This window comes from Acinonyx jubatus, chromosome D1, assembly GCF_027475565.1.
Source record: "Acinonyx jubatus isolate Ajub_Pintada_27869175 chromosome D1, VMU_Ajub_asm_v1.0, whole genome shotgun sequence".
NCBI classification, from domain to species: Eukaryota; Metazoa; Chordata; class Mammalia; order Carnivora; family Felidae; genus Acinonyx; species Acinonyx jubatus.
In genome coordinates, this window is record NC_069390.1 from 26,716,029 (window position 1) to 26,732,803 (window position 16,775).

Below are 16,775 nucleotides of genomic sequence, written 5' to 3' on the forward strand. Positions count from 1 at the left end.
CTTTTGCTCTAATATAATTTGCATTCCTAACATTAAGCACATTACCACCGGACTGCCTTAATTAAACGCACACACGTATGTATAAGAAGCCATGCCCTTTCTTTCTTGATCCAAAGATTTTCACCCCGCTTGCAACCTCCCAGAAGATTAACTGAAATCAATGAGTTGGTTAATTTCTAACACAGCTCATGTATCTTGTTCTCTATCTCTATTGCTCTTCCTCATTTTCTTTCTCCCCCCATCACACAAAACACAGAGAGACACATTCTTCAAGTCTTCAAGTTGGCAATAGAAGACGCTAATGAGCATATGAAAGACAAGAGGTCTACAATCTTAACCATCTTTCATTAACCTTCTAGTCCCTTTAATGGGTTTTCCCATAGGAATTTTCTTCCTTTTTTTTAATGAAGAAAATTACAAAACACTTACTTTAGTATGTGTCTCTAAAAGATAAGAATATTTAATAAGCAAAACCATACTACCATTACCACACCAAAAAAGTAACAATCATTTCATAATAGCAAAGATCTGGGTGGTGTTCCTGATTTCTAATTGTTTCATAATGTCAAATGTTTATTGATTAAAAAAAAAATCAAATTCCAAATACATTCCACACATTATGGCTAATTAGTCAATATGGCTTAAGTCCTTTTTAGTGTATAGGTTTCCTATCCATCTCTTTCTCTCCTTGTAATTTATTAATGAAACTCAGTTGTTTTTCCAGTATTATTTTCCAGGGCTGAGTTTTGTGGAACAAATCCTTGCGGTGTAGTTTAATATACACAATATTCTGAAATTTGGCTGTAGCCTGTTTGATTATATTTACACTTCTATGCCATCAAGTCACTTAAATATAAGATAAATGCCATTGGCTCTTTCCCAGATAACTTTTCCATTCAGTAAATTCCCTGTTGTAAATTTCCAGTTCAGAAATTTTCTCTGCTGGGGAGCCTGGGTGGCTCAGTTGGGTTAAGCCTCTGACTTTGGCTCCGGTCATGATCTCATGGTTGGTGGGTCCCAGCCCAGCCACAGGCTCTGTACTGAGCCTAGAGCCTGCTTCGGATTCTGTGTCTCCCTCTCTCCCTGCCCCTTACCCACCCGCTCTCTGTCTCTCACTCTCTCAAAATAAACATTTAAAAATTAAACATTTAAAAAAGAAATTTTCTCTGCTTATTAAGTATGCGCACAACAAAAAGAAAAAGAAAAAAACCCAAACTTGTGGGGAATGTCTTCTAAAAGTCCATTAGAGGGCGACATTTGCTTTAAAATTATGTTTCCCTCACTAAGTTTTAAATTGCATCATATTTGTTTTCGAATTTTTGGCAAGTTGAACCTCAATACCTACTTTTCACTTCTTATGTCACTTCTATCAGATGTGGTCACATCTTGTGTCCTCTGTTAACTTGATCTCTGTGAACTTGGGTCCCGTATCACTTTCATCCTGGACTCGGTTTCCACTTCCGACCACGAGGCGGCGATATTGCATAAATAAAGACCGCAGAGAGGCCAAATTAAGCCAAACTGCTAAAGAAAAAGGAGTTTCACAGGGGAAGGGCCATTAATCTCAGAAGGAAAGAGACAAACCAGATATTTCTAATTCGTATCCACCTCACGGCCTCAGGTTGGAACTGTGTAAGATAGAGCACAAAGGGGCCATTCAGGAGCACGGGAAACTGACTTGGGGGGCAACGCGTGCACAATCTCCTCCTTGACTTTGCGGTTCCACGGGAGGGAGCATATGCACATTCGAGCACGTGTGTGCGAACAGTTGCAGGACAGCAACCGGACGGAGTGGACTGGGCGTGGCGCTGCTGGAAAAGAATCGCGCTCCCACTGACCGCTTCTGGACACAGGCCCTGAAACAGGTTTACAACGGCACCGCTTTGGAGGACAGCACTCATTTCACCCCGGGGGGGGGGGGGGACCAAGTCCCAAGGGGGCAGGGGGCTTGCCCACTGGCACACCATTAGGAGGTGGTGCATGCAGCCAGCTGTTCGGAGCGCAGGCCAATACTCGGTAAATGTCTCACCTTCACACACCCGCTGGGACATTCGCACTTCAGACAGAAAGGATCCACCTGACAGCGAGCAGTACTGTACAGCTGTAACAGGGAAGTCACGGGCCCTTTTGAGAATCTGACACAAATTAGGACCCTCTTCCCCCGAGTAGTACTCAGAAAACTACGTAAGTTCAAGTGGTGGGGAGAGAGGGGATCACAGGCCTCCTGGAGCCAGTCTATTCATCAGATCTGCTCCGTTTGCAACCTGGATGGCAACGTAAAGAAAACCAGACGGATTCGGGAGAAGCAAGAAGGGGGGTCCCTCCTCCCTCTAAACACAAGGGGAGTTTCATTCATCTAGGAAAACGGGAGGGGCTTGCCAGAAAGTCCCAGAGGGAGGTGGGGTGCCTGGCTTGTGCCCCCTCCCCCGCTCCTCCCACCTCCAGACCCACACTTGATAAGTCAGCCTTGGTGGTCGGCTGCAGAGGGCTTGAAAAGGAGCTGCGAACGCCCAAAGCCTGGACGGCGGGCGGGGGGCTGCTCACAGGGGGTTTTCCTTTAAATTTTTCTTTAAATCGTCAGCTCCCGAGCCTAACGCTTCGACCCCTCCTTTCCCGGTCTCTGCTCCCACCTCCCAGCGCGCTCCGCCGCTCGCCGACTCTCCCTTCCCCCTCCTCCACCTTCATCCCGGCGGCTTCACCCGACCCTCGGCCTCCAGCCCCGCCTCCGCCGCCGCGGGGTTTCACCCGCAGCCCAGTGAAATCTGCATAGTGACCGCCCCTCGAGGAGATCATTGGTGCAGCTCATGCCCGTCGCGGACGATGATTGGTGAGGCGCCCCGGGTTATTTGCATGCCGGCGGCGGCCGGGTACCCAGCTGTGCGGGCCGCCAGCGCCGCGCAGAAGTTTGCCGAGCGCTTTCTCGCCGGCTGGTCTTGGACTCGCGCGGCGCCGCGAGCCGCCTCCTCCTTCTGCCGCCGCCCTGTTCGCTCGGGATTCCTTCTCTGCGGAGGACAGACGCTCTGCCGGCGGGAAGCTGAGGTGGGCCAGGGGGAGTGCCGAGGAGGAGCGGCGGGGACCGTTCCAGTGACAGCTTCGCTTCGGACACCGGGCGCGTGGGGCCCCGGCCGCCGAGAATCTCTCCCACCTTCCTCCCGGCCTCCGGGCGGACGATGTGGACGCCGAGAGGAAGGAGGGCGTCCCGGAGAGCCTAGAGTCTGTTTCTGCCCACTTGGGAAAGGAAGCATGGAGTTGTGAGCGCCCCTTGCTCGGCGAGGCCGCGACCGGCAGGCTCCCCATGGCCGGGACGTATAGCTCCACTCTGAAGACGTTGGAGGACTTGACCTTGGACTCCGGGTATGGGGCCGGGGACTCGTGCCGCTCACTCAGCCTCTCGTCCTCCAAGTCCAACTCGCAGGCGCTCAACTCTTCGGCGCAGCAGCACCGCGGGGCGGCCTGGTGGTGCTACTCCGGCTCCATGAACAGCCGCCACAACAGCTGGGACACGGTGAACACGGTGCTGCCCGAGGACCCCGAAGTGGCGGACCTCTTCTCGCGCTGCCCGCGCCTCCCCGAGCTGGAGGAGTTTCCCTGGACGGAGGGAGACGTGGCCCGGGTGCTTCGCAAAGGCGCCGGAGGCCGGCGGCTGCCCCTGTTCTCTGCCGAGGCGGTGCGGCGCCTGGCTGGGCTGCTCCGCAGGGCGCTCATCCGAGTGGCCCGCGAGGCGCAGCGCCTGAGCGTGCTGCACGCCAAGTGCACCCGCTTCGAGGTGCAGAGCGCCGTGCGCCTGGTGCACAGCTGGGCGCTGGCCGAGAGCTGCGCGCTGGCTGCGGTCAAGGCGCTGTCACTGTATAGTATGAGCGCCGGGGACGGGCTGCGCCGGGGCAAGTCCGCGCGCTGTGGCCTCACCTTCTCCGTGGGCCGCTTCTTCCGCTGGATGGTGGACACCCGCATCTCCGTGCGCATCCACGAGTACGCGGCCATCTCGCTCACGGCCTGCATGGAGAACCTGGTAGAAGAGATTCGGGCCAGGGTGCTGGCCAGCCAGAGTCCCGACGGTGGAGGGGCTGGGGGCGGGGAGGTGTCCGCCGAGGCCCTGGAGATGGTCATCAACAACGACGCCGAGCTCTGGGGCGTCCTGCAGCCCTATGAACATCTCATCTGTGGCAAGAACGCCAATGGTAAGTGTGCGGGTCTCGGCCATGGACAGATGGGAGAGAAATCCCGCCCTGGGCTACCCAAGGGCGAAGCTGGTTGAGTGTGCCAGGATCTGGGAGAAAGCGTTTGTTCTGAGGGTGGAGTCCATTAAATGGCTCTTGCCAAAGATAGTTCTTCTGATGCCTGTCTTTTGGAGGACAAAGTTGAGGTTGAAGAACATTGTGTTCTTCGTATTGTTGTCACTATCTGGATGCTGTTCGCTGATTGAGGCTCTTGACCAAGCCATTCCTTAACTTCATTTGACGCGAAGGTTACTGCCCTGCCTCTCTTTGCCTTGCTTAACTGGGTCGCTAGTGGTCTTTCCCCAACAGCAGGGCAGATGGACTGTGGTTCTGACCCTATAGCCCAATAGCAGCAGCCAGAGGATCCAAACTCTAAGACCTGAGTTTGGGATAAGTGAGAGGGGAGGAAGGGAGCAGGAGGCCCAGGATCGGGTGCAGCTGCCTTGGGCTTTGCTGGGTTGAAGGGTGCCCTTCAGGCCTTCTCCTGGAAGGTGGAGAAGTAGTGGTGGGTTCTTACCTGTATGTGCCCAAGACAATGGAAATTGACTGCTGAATTCCCTTTCTGGAAAGAGAACCACATACGTGGCTCCTAGGGCCTGAATTTCTAAGCTGTCACCAACCGAGTGAGCAATTGATTAAAACCCTGTGTTGTACTAAATGCGCAGCCTTATGGGCTTTCCTGAAAGAGATGATGATCCAACAAACTTGCTTATGGGGAAGAGGTGTGGGGGGTGGGCAGCTGCGTGATGAGGAAGGAACCACTCAGTAGTTGCATTTCTCTGAAGGAGGACAAGGCTTCAGTGCAAAGGGTGGAAGGGAAGCACTTGACCTTCTCCCTGGTAAGGTTAGGGTGTGACATACATTTAACAGCAAACTGCCTACCAGACTCCAGTTTCAGAAGTCAGCAAACCATAAATTATTTAGAATGGTACCATGGCTAGACATCCATGCAGTCGGATCAGAAGGCCATTTTTGGGACAGCTTTCAGTGGCAAACAAGTAGTCAGCAGAAGAGGCCAGGTGGGTACTGAAAAGGGAGAAAGGGAGTCAACTTTAAATGTGGTTGAACATCGTAATAGCTAAAATTTAAAGTGAGCACAGTTAACAGTATTCTCAGTCACTGTTCTTAGCACTTTAGAGGTTAAGAAACCCTAGCAACCCTATTAGGTACTTCATAGTATTATCCTCATCATACAGATGGGCAAACCAAGGTACCCAGCAGTTAAGCAGTTTGCGCAAGATTACACAGATATTAAGTGACAAAGCTGGAATTTGAGCCTAGGCAGGCTCCAGAGTTCAAGCTTTTAGCCATCAGGGAGGAGGTAACAGCTTTGTTTTTAATTAGTCCAGTTACCAAGGAGGGCAGCTGACATTTGAGGCCTCATTTAGAGGCCTAGAAGATAGTTTGTATGTAGCAGCATGGCTTTGCTTAGACCTTCCTTGGTTTTTGGTTTTAATTCTGGCACCACCAAAGGAGATGCTTGGAAGAGAAGAGCATTTGCCTTTTAATTTTCCTCCTCTTAGGTCAGAGTTCAGGTCAGCCCAGAATCTCTGTTGATGATGTCACAGCTGATAATTGTGCTTTGCCCTCTGGGTTTGTGGCAGCAAACGTGTGCTCCAGGAGAGGAAGTGGAGGGCAGGGGGATGTCCACCCACCGTCCTAGCCCAGGGGAAGAATCCTGTACTTTGGGCTGAGGGGGAGGCCCAGACTGAGCTCAAAGAAGTAAAGCCCCCTAGGGGAAAAGACTGAGGCCCTGTGCCTATAAACCAGACTAGAACAAAAATGGAACAGTAGGTGCCAAACAAAACCCAAAATGCCCTGCACACACAGCTGGTGCCCAGCAGGTTGAGGAACTTCTCAGTTTTTCCAACTGCAAAATGGAGCTAGAAAGAACAGCTGCCTCTCCAGGGTCCCCTGAAGATGCAGAGTAGCCAGAAGTTGCTAGAACACAGGTGTCTTCCACTAAAGGGCTTATCCCAAAGGGCCATTTCTTATCTAGGGTCATCACTCCTTGGGATTTTCTTTGCAGGATGGGTTTTTGACTCCCTAATTGACCCTCTTCTCCCATGCCGAGCAATCCTTCTTTTTGCTTTTTTTTTTTTTTTTAATGTTTATTTATTTTTGAGACAGAGAGACAGAGCATGAACAGGGTTGGGGCAGAGAGAGAGGGAGTCACAGAATCTGAAACAGGCTCCAGGCTCTGAGCTGTCAGCACAGAGCCCGACGCGGGGCTCGAACTCACGGACCGTGAGATCATGACCTGAGCCGAAGTCAGACGCTTAACCGACCAAGCCACCCAGGCGCCCCTGAGCAATCCTTCTTAAGCCACGGTGGTCAAGATGGCAGGACTGCACTTGACAGCAAAGCTCCCTGGATGTTCAGAGCAAGCATCTCCCTCTGTGCATTCCCTGGTTCCAGGGAAGTCTCTTGCAGGCAAGGCGACCATTCGCTTTCACTTAGTAACATGGATGCTCATTTTCTGTAGGTGAGAACCTGGCCTCAGTAAACAATAACTAGGCTGATTTATGAAGTCTTTTTAGACAGAGTGGGATGTATGTTTGGTATAGGAGCAATGAATTACTTATGCCTGAAAGCTGACTTCAGAGGGAAGCAGAAATTGCTTCTGTAAGGAATGGGCGATCCAAACCTTTGTTACACTGAAGCCCAAGGCCAGCAAGGTTACCGTTTACACAGCTGAAGACCAAGTGAGAAATGGCTACACCCGGGAGGAGGGTGCCGGTTCGTATTCTTGTCCTGCTGGTCTTCCCTTCCAATTATATCTTTATTGTTGTTGTGCCTGCTAATTATACAGCATGGGCACATGTATTTGACTCAGCTATATAGAGCTGTTAAACTTTTAATGTCTTCCAACCAGGAATTTAAGGGCCCTAATCCATCTATTCCTGGCCATTACTCAGAGTGCTGGGCAAATATGGTTTTGCTCAGCCCAAGATGGATGATAAAAGTTCTGTAGTGTTTATACGACATGATCTCAGCTTCACAGAGCAGCAGTAGTTCAATATCGCTTGCTCGTTTGGTATCGATGTCCGTGCTCCCAGGGTAGTGTCATTAAGTGATGATATCTTCATGGCTTCCTTACAGGACGTAGAGAAACCACTTTAATAGAGTGGTATTTATAAACACGGACCTGGCAGAAAATAGAAGCTTCTTGCATTCACTGCCTTCCTCCTCCCTGCCCTCTCTTTCATATCCCTGTGTGTACGTTTGATGCTGAGACTCGCTCCTGGGTTTCTTCTTGGCCCTTTGTCTTAGGAAGCTTTCATGAGGGTCCAGAGCATTTGAGAAAATCCTCTCCAATTCCGAGGCTCTGTGTTAAATGATAGGATTTTGCTTAGAGCATTCTGACTCCAAAGCTGTAACCAGGAAGTGCAGGAAGATAGTAGCTCTGTCACAGTGGTAAAGAGTGCAAACTTTGGAGTCCCAGTGAGGGTTTGGAGCTCACCTCTGCTATTTATATGAGTGACCTGAGGCGTATTTCTTAACTGCTGTCATCTGTAAAATGGATGGGGGTTGGGGGGGCGGGGAGGTAATAAGAGCACCTAACTCATAAGGTTGGTATGAGGATTAGGTGAGATCATAGATTTAAAGATCTTAGCACATAGTACATGCTCAGTAAATGGTAGCAGTTCATTCAGCAAATACTGAGACCTGACCCTGTACCCACTACTGTTAAAAGTGTTGTGGATTAAGTGCAGAGGGGGGCGAGGAGGGTCCTCCTCTCATGAAGCTCATAAATGAGTGACAGATACAGATTGCAGTACATTTTATTAAAAAAAAAAAAGAGAGAGAGAGACAAGATAATGGTATAGTGTGGCCAGAGCTAATTTAAATGACAGTCAAGGATGGCCTGTCTGGCGTTTCATTAGTACAGGCAATGTAGCAATACCACTGCAGTCTAAGAGTCTGTAGGCAAAACAGAGTGAGGACTTTTCTGAATTATTCAGTTGTCTATCGGCTGAGGCAAGTCCCAACGATCTCATTTCCAGCCAAGGAATAAAAGGGCTGCATCTATGTTGGGGATGTGCTGTTCTCCTAGTTGTAGGACTCATTTAGCAAGGAGATTATAAGATTTCACTGAGATAATCAACCAAAGGGGCAAGGGTTAATTGAGCCGCTAGTTGCTATTTAATCAGTTTCCACACCTCGGTAGTCTGAGGGAGTGTCCCTTCTCCCTGACTATTTTACTGAAGCCCAGGGAGCTGGTAAAACTGAAACAAAGCAAGCTTTGGAAATGAAAACTTATTTTTTTCCCTTGAGTGCCTGAGAAATGCAACCCAGCCTTAAGTAGTTAGAGGAACAAGGTGGAGTTGTTCTGCTTTTTCCAGAAAGTTTTACCTGACTCCTCCACCCCCGATTGGAAGTGCCACTTCTTCTCCTTCATGGTTCCGCGGCACCCAGAGCTTATTCTTGGGTTGTTTCCTGCTTCTCCCGTGAGCTCGTTGTCTCCCCTCTGCCTTACACAGCGCCTGGCACGTAGCAGGTGCTCCCTAAGTATTTGTCATACAAATAATTGATTCCGCCACACAGAATTGTTTAATTCTGGAAATTTAACATGCAATCCTTTGACACTATGGAAGAACCTTCCCCCTTTTCTACCATGGCAGAGAATTTCGAGTCCTTGATGAATAGAGGCAGTGTTTTGGGGGTACCCAAGCCTTAGGGGCATCATTCAACCTTTGATACCCTAATTTCTGGCAGGGTTCCCAAGGCCAGCAGTGACGGGTAAAGGTAAATGGAGGGGTTTTATCTGTATTTCAAATGTAAATAGGAGATTCCTTCAGTGTGTAATACCCAGAGTGGGGGTATCACAGCAAAAGTCTAATGGGCAACAGATAAATCCACAGGAGGATTGGGTTGAGAGACAGAGGCAGCCAGTTCCCCTAAGAATAGCAACCCCACCCCCTCCCTTGCCCACAGAGCTGCCCCTGAGGGCAGTCTCGGTTGATGACTCTTGCTCAGGAGTTTCACACACCCCTGCCTCCAATCTGAGAAGGAACTAAGACAATGGACTGCCAAGACCCTCCTGGGACACATGAAGGACACCTAAGTTCCAAAACAAGCCAGAGACACCTTGCTGATAATCTTCAGGTTGGTCCTTATCCCACCTCACTGTCACCGTCTGTCCTTTGCCAGATAGGACAGTGGGTGGATGCTCTGGCTTCTGTTTCCACACTTCGACACCTGTATGTAATAATAGGCCTGGCCTTTCCGCAGCACCTTAAACATTTTTCATCTGTGATCTTACCAGGTCCCCATAAAAATCCATTGAACATGATGCCCTTTCACAGAATTCACAGCTAGGTCACAGCCATGCCAGGACCAAGCCCCATATTGCTGAAGCCTCAGGTCTGTGCTTTTCCTGCGGAGAATTACAGAAATAAAGGTAGTAAGCAACAGGTCAGTATTTGGCCCTCTTCTAATGGCAGTGAGGGTCAAACTCACAGCCACAGCAGTATTTATTATAGATTTTGTCTGTTAACAGCCTGCTGTGTCCAGGTACTTTAAATATGTTAGGCCAGTGAATCTTCATAACCAGTGTTGAAGACCAGGCATCAAGGTCCGGGCATGGATCTTCCAACAAAGGATGCGGAGTGATTCTGTTTAAATGCAGCTTGCCAGCTGTCCCAGAATGTGCTCTTCAGGTGCCATCGATCTTCAGCCATCACTGCTGCTCCTGGACCGGGGCCGGGGGGTAGCGAGGAGGCAGGGAGCCCTCCTGCCCAGGGAGGGCCTTACAAGTGTCAGCTGCTTAGTGATCAATAAAGCCAATTGAATGGAAAGGCTGTAGTCTCTACTGCAAAACTTTGACGGACGGTGAGTCAGTTCAGGGAAGGAGGAAACAGAAACACAGTAGGAAAGCACCCTAAGGGACCCTGTGTTTAGGCCACCGGTCTCTGAGAGCTCAACTCACTTAATGGCTCTGGAGTTGGCAGAAAAGCCTTTTGATTTCCTCAGAAATTTCCTCCTCAGAGTCTACTACGGTGGAATCTTCACAGGGTGAAGTCTCTATGTGGGGAGCCCAAGGAGAGAAGCAGTCTGCATAGCAAGCCCTGAAATGCTTTGGCTTTGAGTTGGGTCCCAAATTGCTTTGCCTCAAGTAAGCTGCTCCAGCTCTCCATTTATCTACTGTAAGTGAGGGGCCAGTACACCCGGTGCGTTGTCAGTGTTCCTGGGATGGCAGGGCCACTGGGTTTAGCGTTAAGGGCATAGCACAGGGTCGGACTGCCTGGGTATCACTCCTGGTGCCCTCGCTTGTGAGCTGTGTGACCCTGGGCACGTTAACTTCTGTGCCTTCGCTTCTTTCTCTGTAATAGGATTTCTCAGACCTTGTCACTGTTGACATTTCAGACTGGCTGGTTTTTCTTGTGGGGCAGTCCTGCACAATCCCCCACTCCCTCTGCTGCCAGCCGTGACAACCAGTTTTGTCTCCAGACATTGCCAGATGTCCCCTGGGGGACGGAATTAACCACTGACGAGAAACACTGCTCTATAACAGGACTGAAAAGAGTACCCAACTCCTAGGATGGTTGTGAGGATTTAATAAAAGCGTCTGGAAGGAACTTTGTACTCTGGCACATGAGATATTAATTCTAATTATTGCTGTATTTTTGCAGACTTGTGCTGGTCATGTTTGCTTTTGCCATAGTGGGAGACTCTATCTAGTGCAGGAGAAGATCATGACCCAGATCCCAGGGTGACAAGTGTTAGTCACAAGGCTTTCCTTGGTGACTAATAGGTAGGAGGAAGTCCTGGAACCTGGAAAAAACACCCTTGCACCTGCTCATTTATGGCTCTATCGTCCCCAAGACGAAGCGGGCTGGCAGTGGGCAGTGAGATCAGACTCGCCTCCCTGGGCTGCTGCCTGCCCCTGCCCAGATGACAGTGGCATTGCACGCTCAGAGCTCCGGGCCCCAGGAAGCATTTCCACTGTGGATATCGGACCCCGCTTGTTGCAGCTGCCGGGTCCCGAGCCACAGGACAGCAGGTGTTTTGTGTTTTGCTGGCCTGTCATGTAAACATACTTTGTGGTCTTCTTGCTTGTTTTAAAAAAGGCCTAAATGGTTTTGCAGCTTTGGCGGCATGTCTGGAGCTGCATGCCGAATTGGGAGGAGAGCTTAAGGAACGCAGCCCAAGTAAAGCCTAAGAAATGCCACGCCGGCTTCATTAACCGACTGCTCACCGAGCGCCAGCTCAGTACGAGGCAATGGAGACAGATTGGAGGAGGACAAGGATTGATCTTGCCTGTCAAGGAGTGTGCTTATTTACTTAATGTTTGTTTTTGAGAGAGAGACAGAGCACGAGTGGCGAGGGGCAGAGGGAGGGGGACACACAGAATCTGAAGCAGGTTTCAGGCTCCAAGCTGTCAGTACAGAGCCCGACGCGGGGCTCAAACTCAGCAATCATGAGATCGTGACCTGAGCCGCAGTCAGAAACTTAACCAGCTGAGCCACTCAGACGCCCTTCGCCTGTCAAGGAGTTTAAAGTCTAGTCGGGAAAGCAAAGCACACACACGGATCCTTACAAGGAAGTCTGGGATCCCTGTGTTCCATTAACAAGGGTGGTGCTGACGGCCTCCGCTTCCTGTGTGCCACTGCCCGACGTGGGTGCTTTCCATGAGCTGCTTGCCTTCCTGCTCCCAAGCCCTCCTGTGAGGTAGATGGGATGTCCACCCTGTAGAAGGGGACCTGGAAGCTTTTGGTGACTAGGGAGTTCAAAGGGGAAAGATGAGGCCTGGCTGGCTGGGTGGGAGGGAGGCTGGGCTGCTTTGCGGAGGATGTGGCATGCAGGCCAGTGGGACTTGGGCATGTGGGGCTGCGACAGGGAGCGGAAGGGGGTGCAGAGAGTGCAGGGGCTTCCAGACGGAGGGATCGATGTGCTCAAAGACCTGGAAGCCAAAGTGTGTGTGTTGGAGAACAGCAGGCAACACTGTTTGGCTGGAGGATTCAGATGCATAACAAGGAGAGCGGGGCAGATAACACAGTGGAAAAGGACAACTTTCCCACATCTTTTATCCAGATGTTAAGAAGCCTGCCAGAGTGCAGAAAGAGAGCCTTTCCAATACTCAATTTTATAATTCAGAAATCGAGTGTGTCTGCTCCCCAGGGCTGCATCTTAACCACAGCCCCAGACCTCCCGTCACCCCTCTTGTTGATTGAAAGCTTGGCCTCAAACAGGCCCCCGTCCGTTGTCCTAGCGGTGCAAGTAATGAAACAGGACTGGAGGGGAGCAGACTTGGGTTGAGGGGACATGAAGAAGAAGGCTTCGATCAGCCTTCTGCTCCCATTCGACTTGGCTCCAGACTCAGCATTTCTTCTAGGCCCCCAAATGGAGCGTCTCAGGCCAAAGCAATCCCAGTCCCAAATGAAGGTCGGGGCTGACAAACTCGTTAAATGAGGCCTTTCGATTGACTCTTGCCAAGGCAGGATTCTCCAACCTGGAGGTAGAGAGGGACATAAAACAGGATAAGATATTAGGATCCCAGAACTTTCTTTGGTTATGAGTCCAACCGGATATGTTCAATTTCCAGTTTAGAGTTTGTCATTTGGGAAAATAGGTCAATTCTCAGAGAGGTTTCGTCACTTCCCAATTCTCGGTGAAGGTGTTTCCAGAGCATTGATAATAAAGATTTCTGTCTCGTTAAATGTTTGATAATGTGGAACCACTGTATAGCTCAGTGCCATCTGGATTGAACTCCCTAGGGTCCAGCTGAATTCTGCTGACAATAATAAAATGGGATAGATCATCAATGGCCTAGCTAATAACTCTGCTGTTAGTCCTTTTCCTGACCCCAGTGAAGGAATTTTCTTGTCACTTGAAAAAGCTCTCGTGAGTGAAATATATGTATTTGGGGTCCGTTGTTCTCCAGAAGTTGAGGCGCAGGGGTTGGTTCAGGCCCATGATGGAAAAATTAAATAGGGAAACTGAACTTGGATGTACCAGAGAGACCAGATTAGGGTGGGGAGAGACTACACTGGACCCCAAAGAGGGTGAAATAAGCCTTTCAGTGAATGAAAATCATCCCTAAAACTGAGGCCAAGTTTTGGTTAAAAATTAAATATTTTTTTAGTCTTCTCTTTTAAAATATGACAATCAGTATTTTCTGTGAGGAGAGCAGTTAATAAACAAGCTGAAGCTCATGCACCGAGCAAGTGTATGTGTGCAGGCAGCTAGGACAGTCTGGTTCAGAGAGCAGAGGGTTTTGGATCCAGAAAATTCTGTGTTGGAGCATGGCCCCTCCATGACCTGGAGTGAATCACTCTGTCTTCTTGGCTCTCTGTCGCTTTATCTGTGGTGTGAAGAGGTTGGGCTGGATTCTCCAAGGGCCCTTCTGTCTCTGATAATGTTCCTAGACCCCACAAAGACACTGTGGAATCACTTTCCTAAGGTCGAGCCCTGTGATTAGTATCCTTGGGAAAGAAACAGCCCTGGATGGAGCTGGACGTGGGCTCTGAAGACCTGGCTGGGTCGTAGGACTACACACACCAGCCTTTTCCATATTGGGATTAGCTGCAATTACCGTATTAGAGTTTTTATTCCCCCCTCTTTTATCAGAAGGATGAGTTCTGTCTCCTCCTGGCCGACCTAACACTTCACCGTTCAACAGCTGTGTCTGGGCCTTCGCAGCCGGCACTGTGGTGAGACCGGCCCCCGAGGTGTCTTCATGCAGCCGGTGTTGGAAGCCCGCCTCCCCAGACTTGGGTATTTATAGCAGGGGAGCAGCTAGAAAAAAAAAAAAAAATTAAATATGCTACACCCTTCTTTATACTATGTGGGACAGAGACAGGCATTGTGAGGAATTTAGAAGGCAGGGCTGTATAATCCAGCAAGATATTTTTAAATGCTGTTTGTTGCAGTTGGCAGGCCCAGTTTTTCAAAGAGGAGGGAAAGTAAGAGTAAGTGGGATGACAGGCTGCCAGGGACTCTGAGCACTGAGACGTGGAGTTCAGCATTCCAAGGTGTGCGGGTTCTGAACCCCAGTCTATAGCCCGCGGTCACAAAGTTTGAGCAGAGCTTGGGAAGGTCACCAGGAGAGGCTCTGTGAATGGGGTGGCTCATCCCTCCTCTTCCCCACCAGCCCATCCACCATGCGGATCCCCAAGTTGGAAATGAGGTGTTCTGTAAAAGGCAGAACATACAGCCAAAAAAGTTGCTTCTGTGAAAACCAGGGGCCGAGTGCAGCGTCTCTAACCCATCTCAGCAGCTGGGTAAGTCAAGTTGTACACGAGGACACGCTTTGGAAGCAAGTTGCTTGCAGCTGTTCTTCTGGATCTAATCTGCCCAGGGACAAGCCAGGCAGGCCAGCATTAGGCTGGGACCCAATTCAGTAGCCGTATGACAGGGCTCCGTGGTGGAGCTGCCTCTGAAAAGGTATCGCAGTTGAGCCCCCCCTGTCCAGTGTGCTTGTAAAGTATCCAAGGAGAGGCCTGTGTGTCTTCTACCGTGTTGCTCTTTGAGGAGACAGATGGTGGTCGCAGTGGCAGGGTCTGGGGGTTTGGAGCACAGGAGAGGCTAAGAGTTAAGATCGGGGTATATCCACTTTTTCATCCAACAAATAGTTATTGAAGACTTACTGTGTACACTGGGCACGATTCCAGGTCTGGTGATAGAGAGCGTGAATGTAAGAGGCTTGGGGGAGGAGAGGGTGCAGGCCTGGTGGATGAGGAGAAGAGTGAGGCATTCTGGGAAAATCAGGGCAAGTGCCTGGTGGGTTCCAGGAAACCAGTGTGGCTGGGATGGGGTGAGGGTAGGGGAGTAGATGCAGTTGGAGAGCAAGTAGAGGGGTGGTTAGTCAGGTAAGGCCTTGTAGGCCATTGTGTGGCACCTCGACTTTTCATCTGGAGTCTGCTTGGAGCCACTGGAGGGACTTATGCGCAGAAATGGCATGATCCGATTTGTATTTTAATGCGATCACCCCCTCGGCCATGTTGGAAAGGGACTGACGCGTCAAGTATGGAATGGAAGCAGTATGGCTACTTGGGAGGCTCTTGCAGTAATCCAGGCGAGAGAGGGTGGTGGCTTGGACTGGGTGTCAGCAGAGAAGGTTATGGGTGTATTTTGAAGTTAGAAACAATGGGATGTTATATCAACCGCTTAGATGTGTGAGGTATGAGCGAGGAATTGGTATGACACCAAGGTTTATGGTCCAAGCACTTTAAAGAAGGGAGTGGCCATTGCTTAGAATGGGAACAGCTGTGTGTGGAAGAAGCCGGAATGAGCCAAAGATCTGAGTGTGAGTTTGGTTGCTTGTCTCGCATTTTTATATAGAGATATCAAGTAGGAGGTTGGCCTCCAGATCGCCTTGAATGCCCTTAATCATATGATGGATTGAAACATTGCCCTTCTTCGTCTGACCTGCAGTAGACACAGTCCAGCAAGGTCAGATAGGGCCTCAGGCAGTAGAGATTTATTTTTGGTCTTATAATTCCTTGGTTGATAGCCTTAAGAGCCCCCTGAAATTTGCTTTCTAGCTTCTTCACAGGCAGCCAGCAGCCTTTAATGAAGACCATCAAGTCTTTGGTTTCCTGTCATTAACATGAGATCTGTTTAATTAGGTCCAGTTGTTCTGTGGATTGTTCTGTGTGTATGTATCCCTCAGTCCTTGGAAAGTGAGACTCCATTTCAGGCAGCTTTGGATTCATGGAGGTCAAATCTGGGTCAGAAATTTAGCCAGAGAGAGAAGCTTTTTGGGTGCTCTGAAAAGGCAAGGGCTCCCCGGGGCAGTTTCAGAAAGGCATCGGGAGTGGCCGAGTGCCTGTTAGATAGCGTGACACCCCCCCCCTCCCCCCGGCTCCTCAGGAGGGACATGCCAACACGGGGTGGCTGAGAGGTGGAACACCAAAGAGTCACCACTGCTGGACTGCCAGCTAGTTAGTTACCTGGTCTCTGAGCCTCAGTTTTCTTCTCCTGTCTAATGGGTATTTACCATCATTCCTGTCTCATAAGGTTGTTTCAGTGGCTCTTTGACCCGGGATTCACATTAGAATCAACTGTGGAGCTTTAAATACGCACACACCTGTGTATGTGTGTATCTTAAGGCCCCGCCTTCAGGAATTCTGATATGAGTGGCCTGGAGTGGGGCCCAGACCATGTGGGTAGAGTTCCCAGGAAGTCCGGTGCTCAGTGAGCACTCAGACATTAGCTATTACCAGTGGTAAAAGAATCATTGTTCTGGAGTGCTCATTTCTGCCCCACCCAGGATGGTGATTTCCCTTCACTTCACAGCTATGCTGCTTTGGCTCACTCATCTGGAAGGATCACCAGAGAACACCCACGAGAAGCTTAAATTGTTAGGGTTGCATGAAAAGGGCAGAGTCAGATCTAGAATGGTAATGGCACACTGTAATAAAGTTATTTATCGCATTGGTAAATGAGGTGGGTACTATTTTATTCCACCTTTAAGAGGAGGAAACTGAGGTGCAGAGAGGTTAAGGCGCTTGCTCAAGGTCATGCAGCTAATAAGAGGTGGAGACTATAATCAAACCCAGGCAGCCTTCCTCCAGGCCCCTCGTCCAGTCACACCGTGGTCCCTTCCTAGCC

The 16,775-nt window shown here is 50.0% G+C and overlaps 1 protein-coding gene across 1 annotated transcript in view; it reads left to right on the forward strand.

The window, feature by feature from the left end:
- Window positions 1–2,866: 2,866 nt before the first annotated feature.
- The window catches only part of ABTB2 (ankyrin repeat and BTB domain containing 2), a 172,699-nt gene continuing 158,790 nt past the window's right edge, over window positions 2,867–16,775 (forward strand). Inside the window, exon 1 of the mRNA XM_027072913.2 lies at window positions 2,867–4,178. Coding sequence (XP_026928714.2) covers window positions 3,296–4,178 — 883 coding nt within the window. The 5' untranslated portion in view covers window positions 2,867–3,295. The remainder of the gene's footprint in view (window positions 4,179–16,775) is intronic.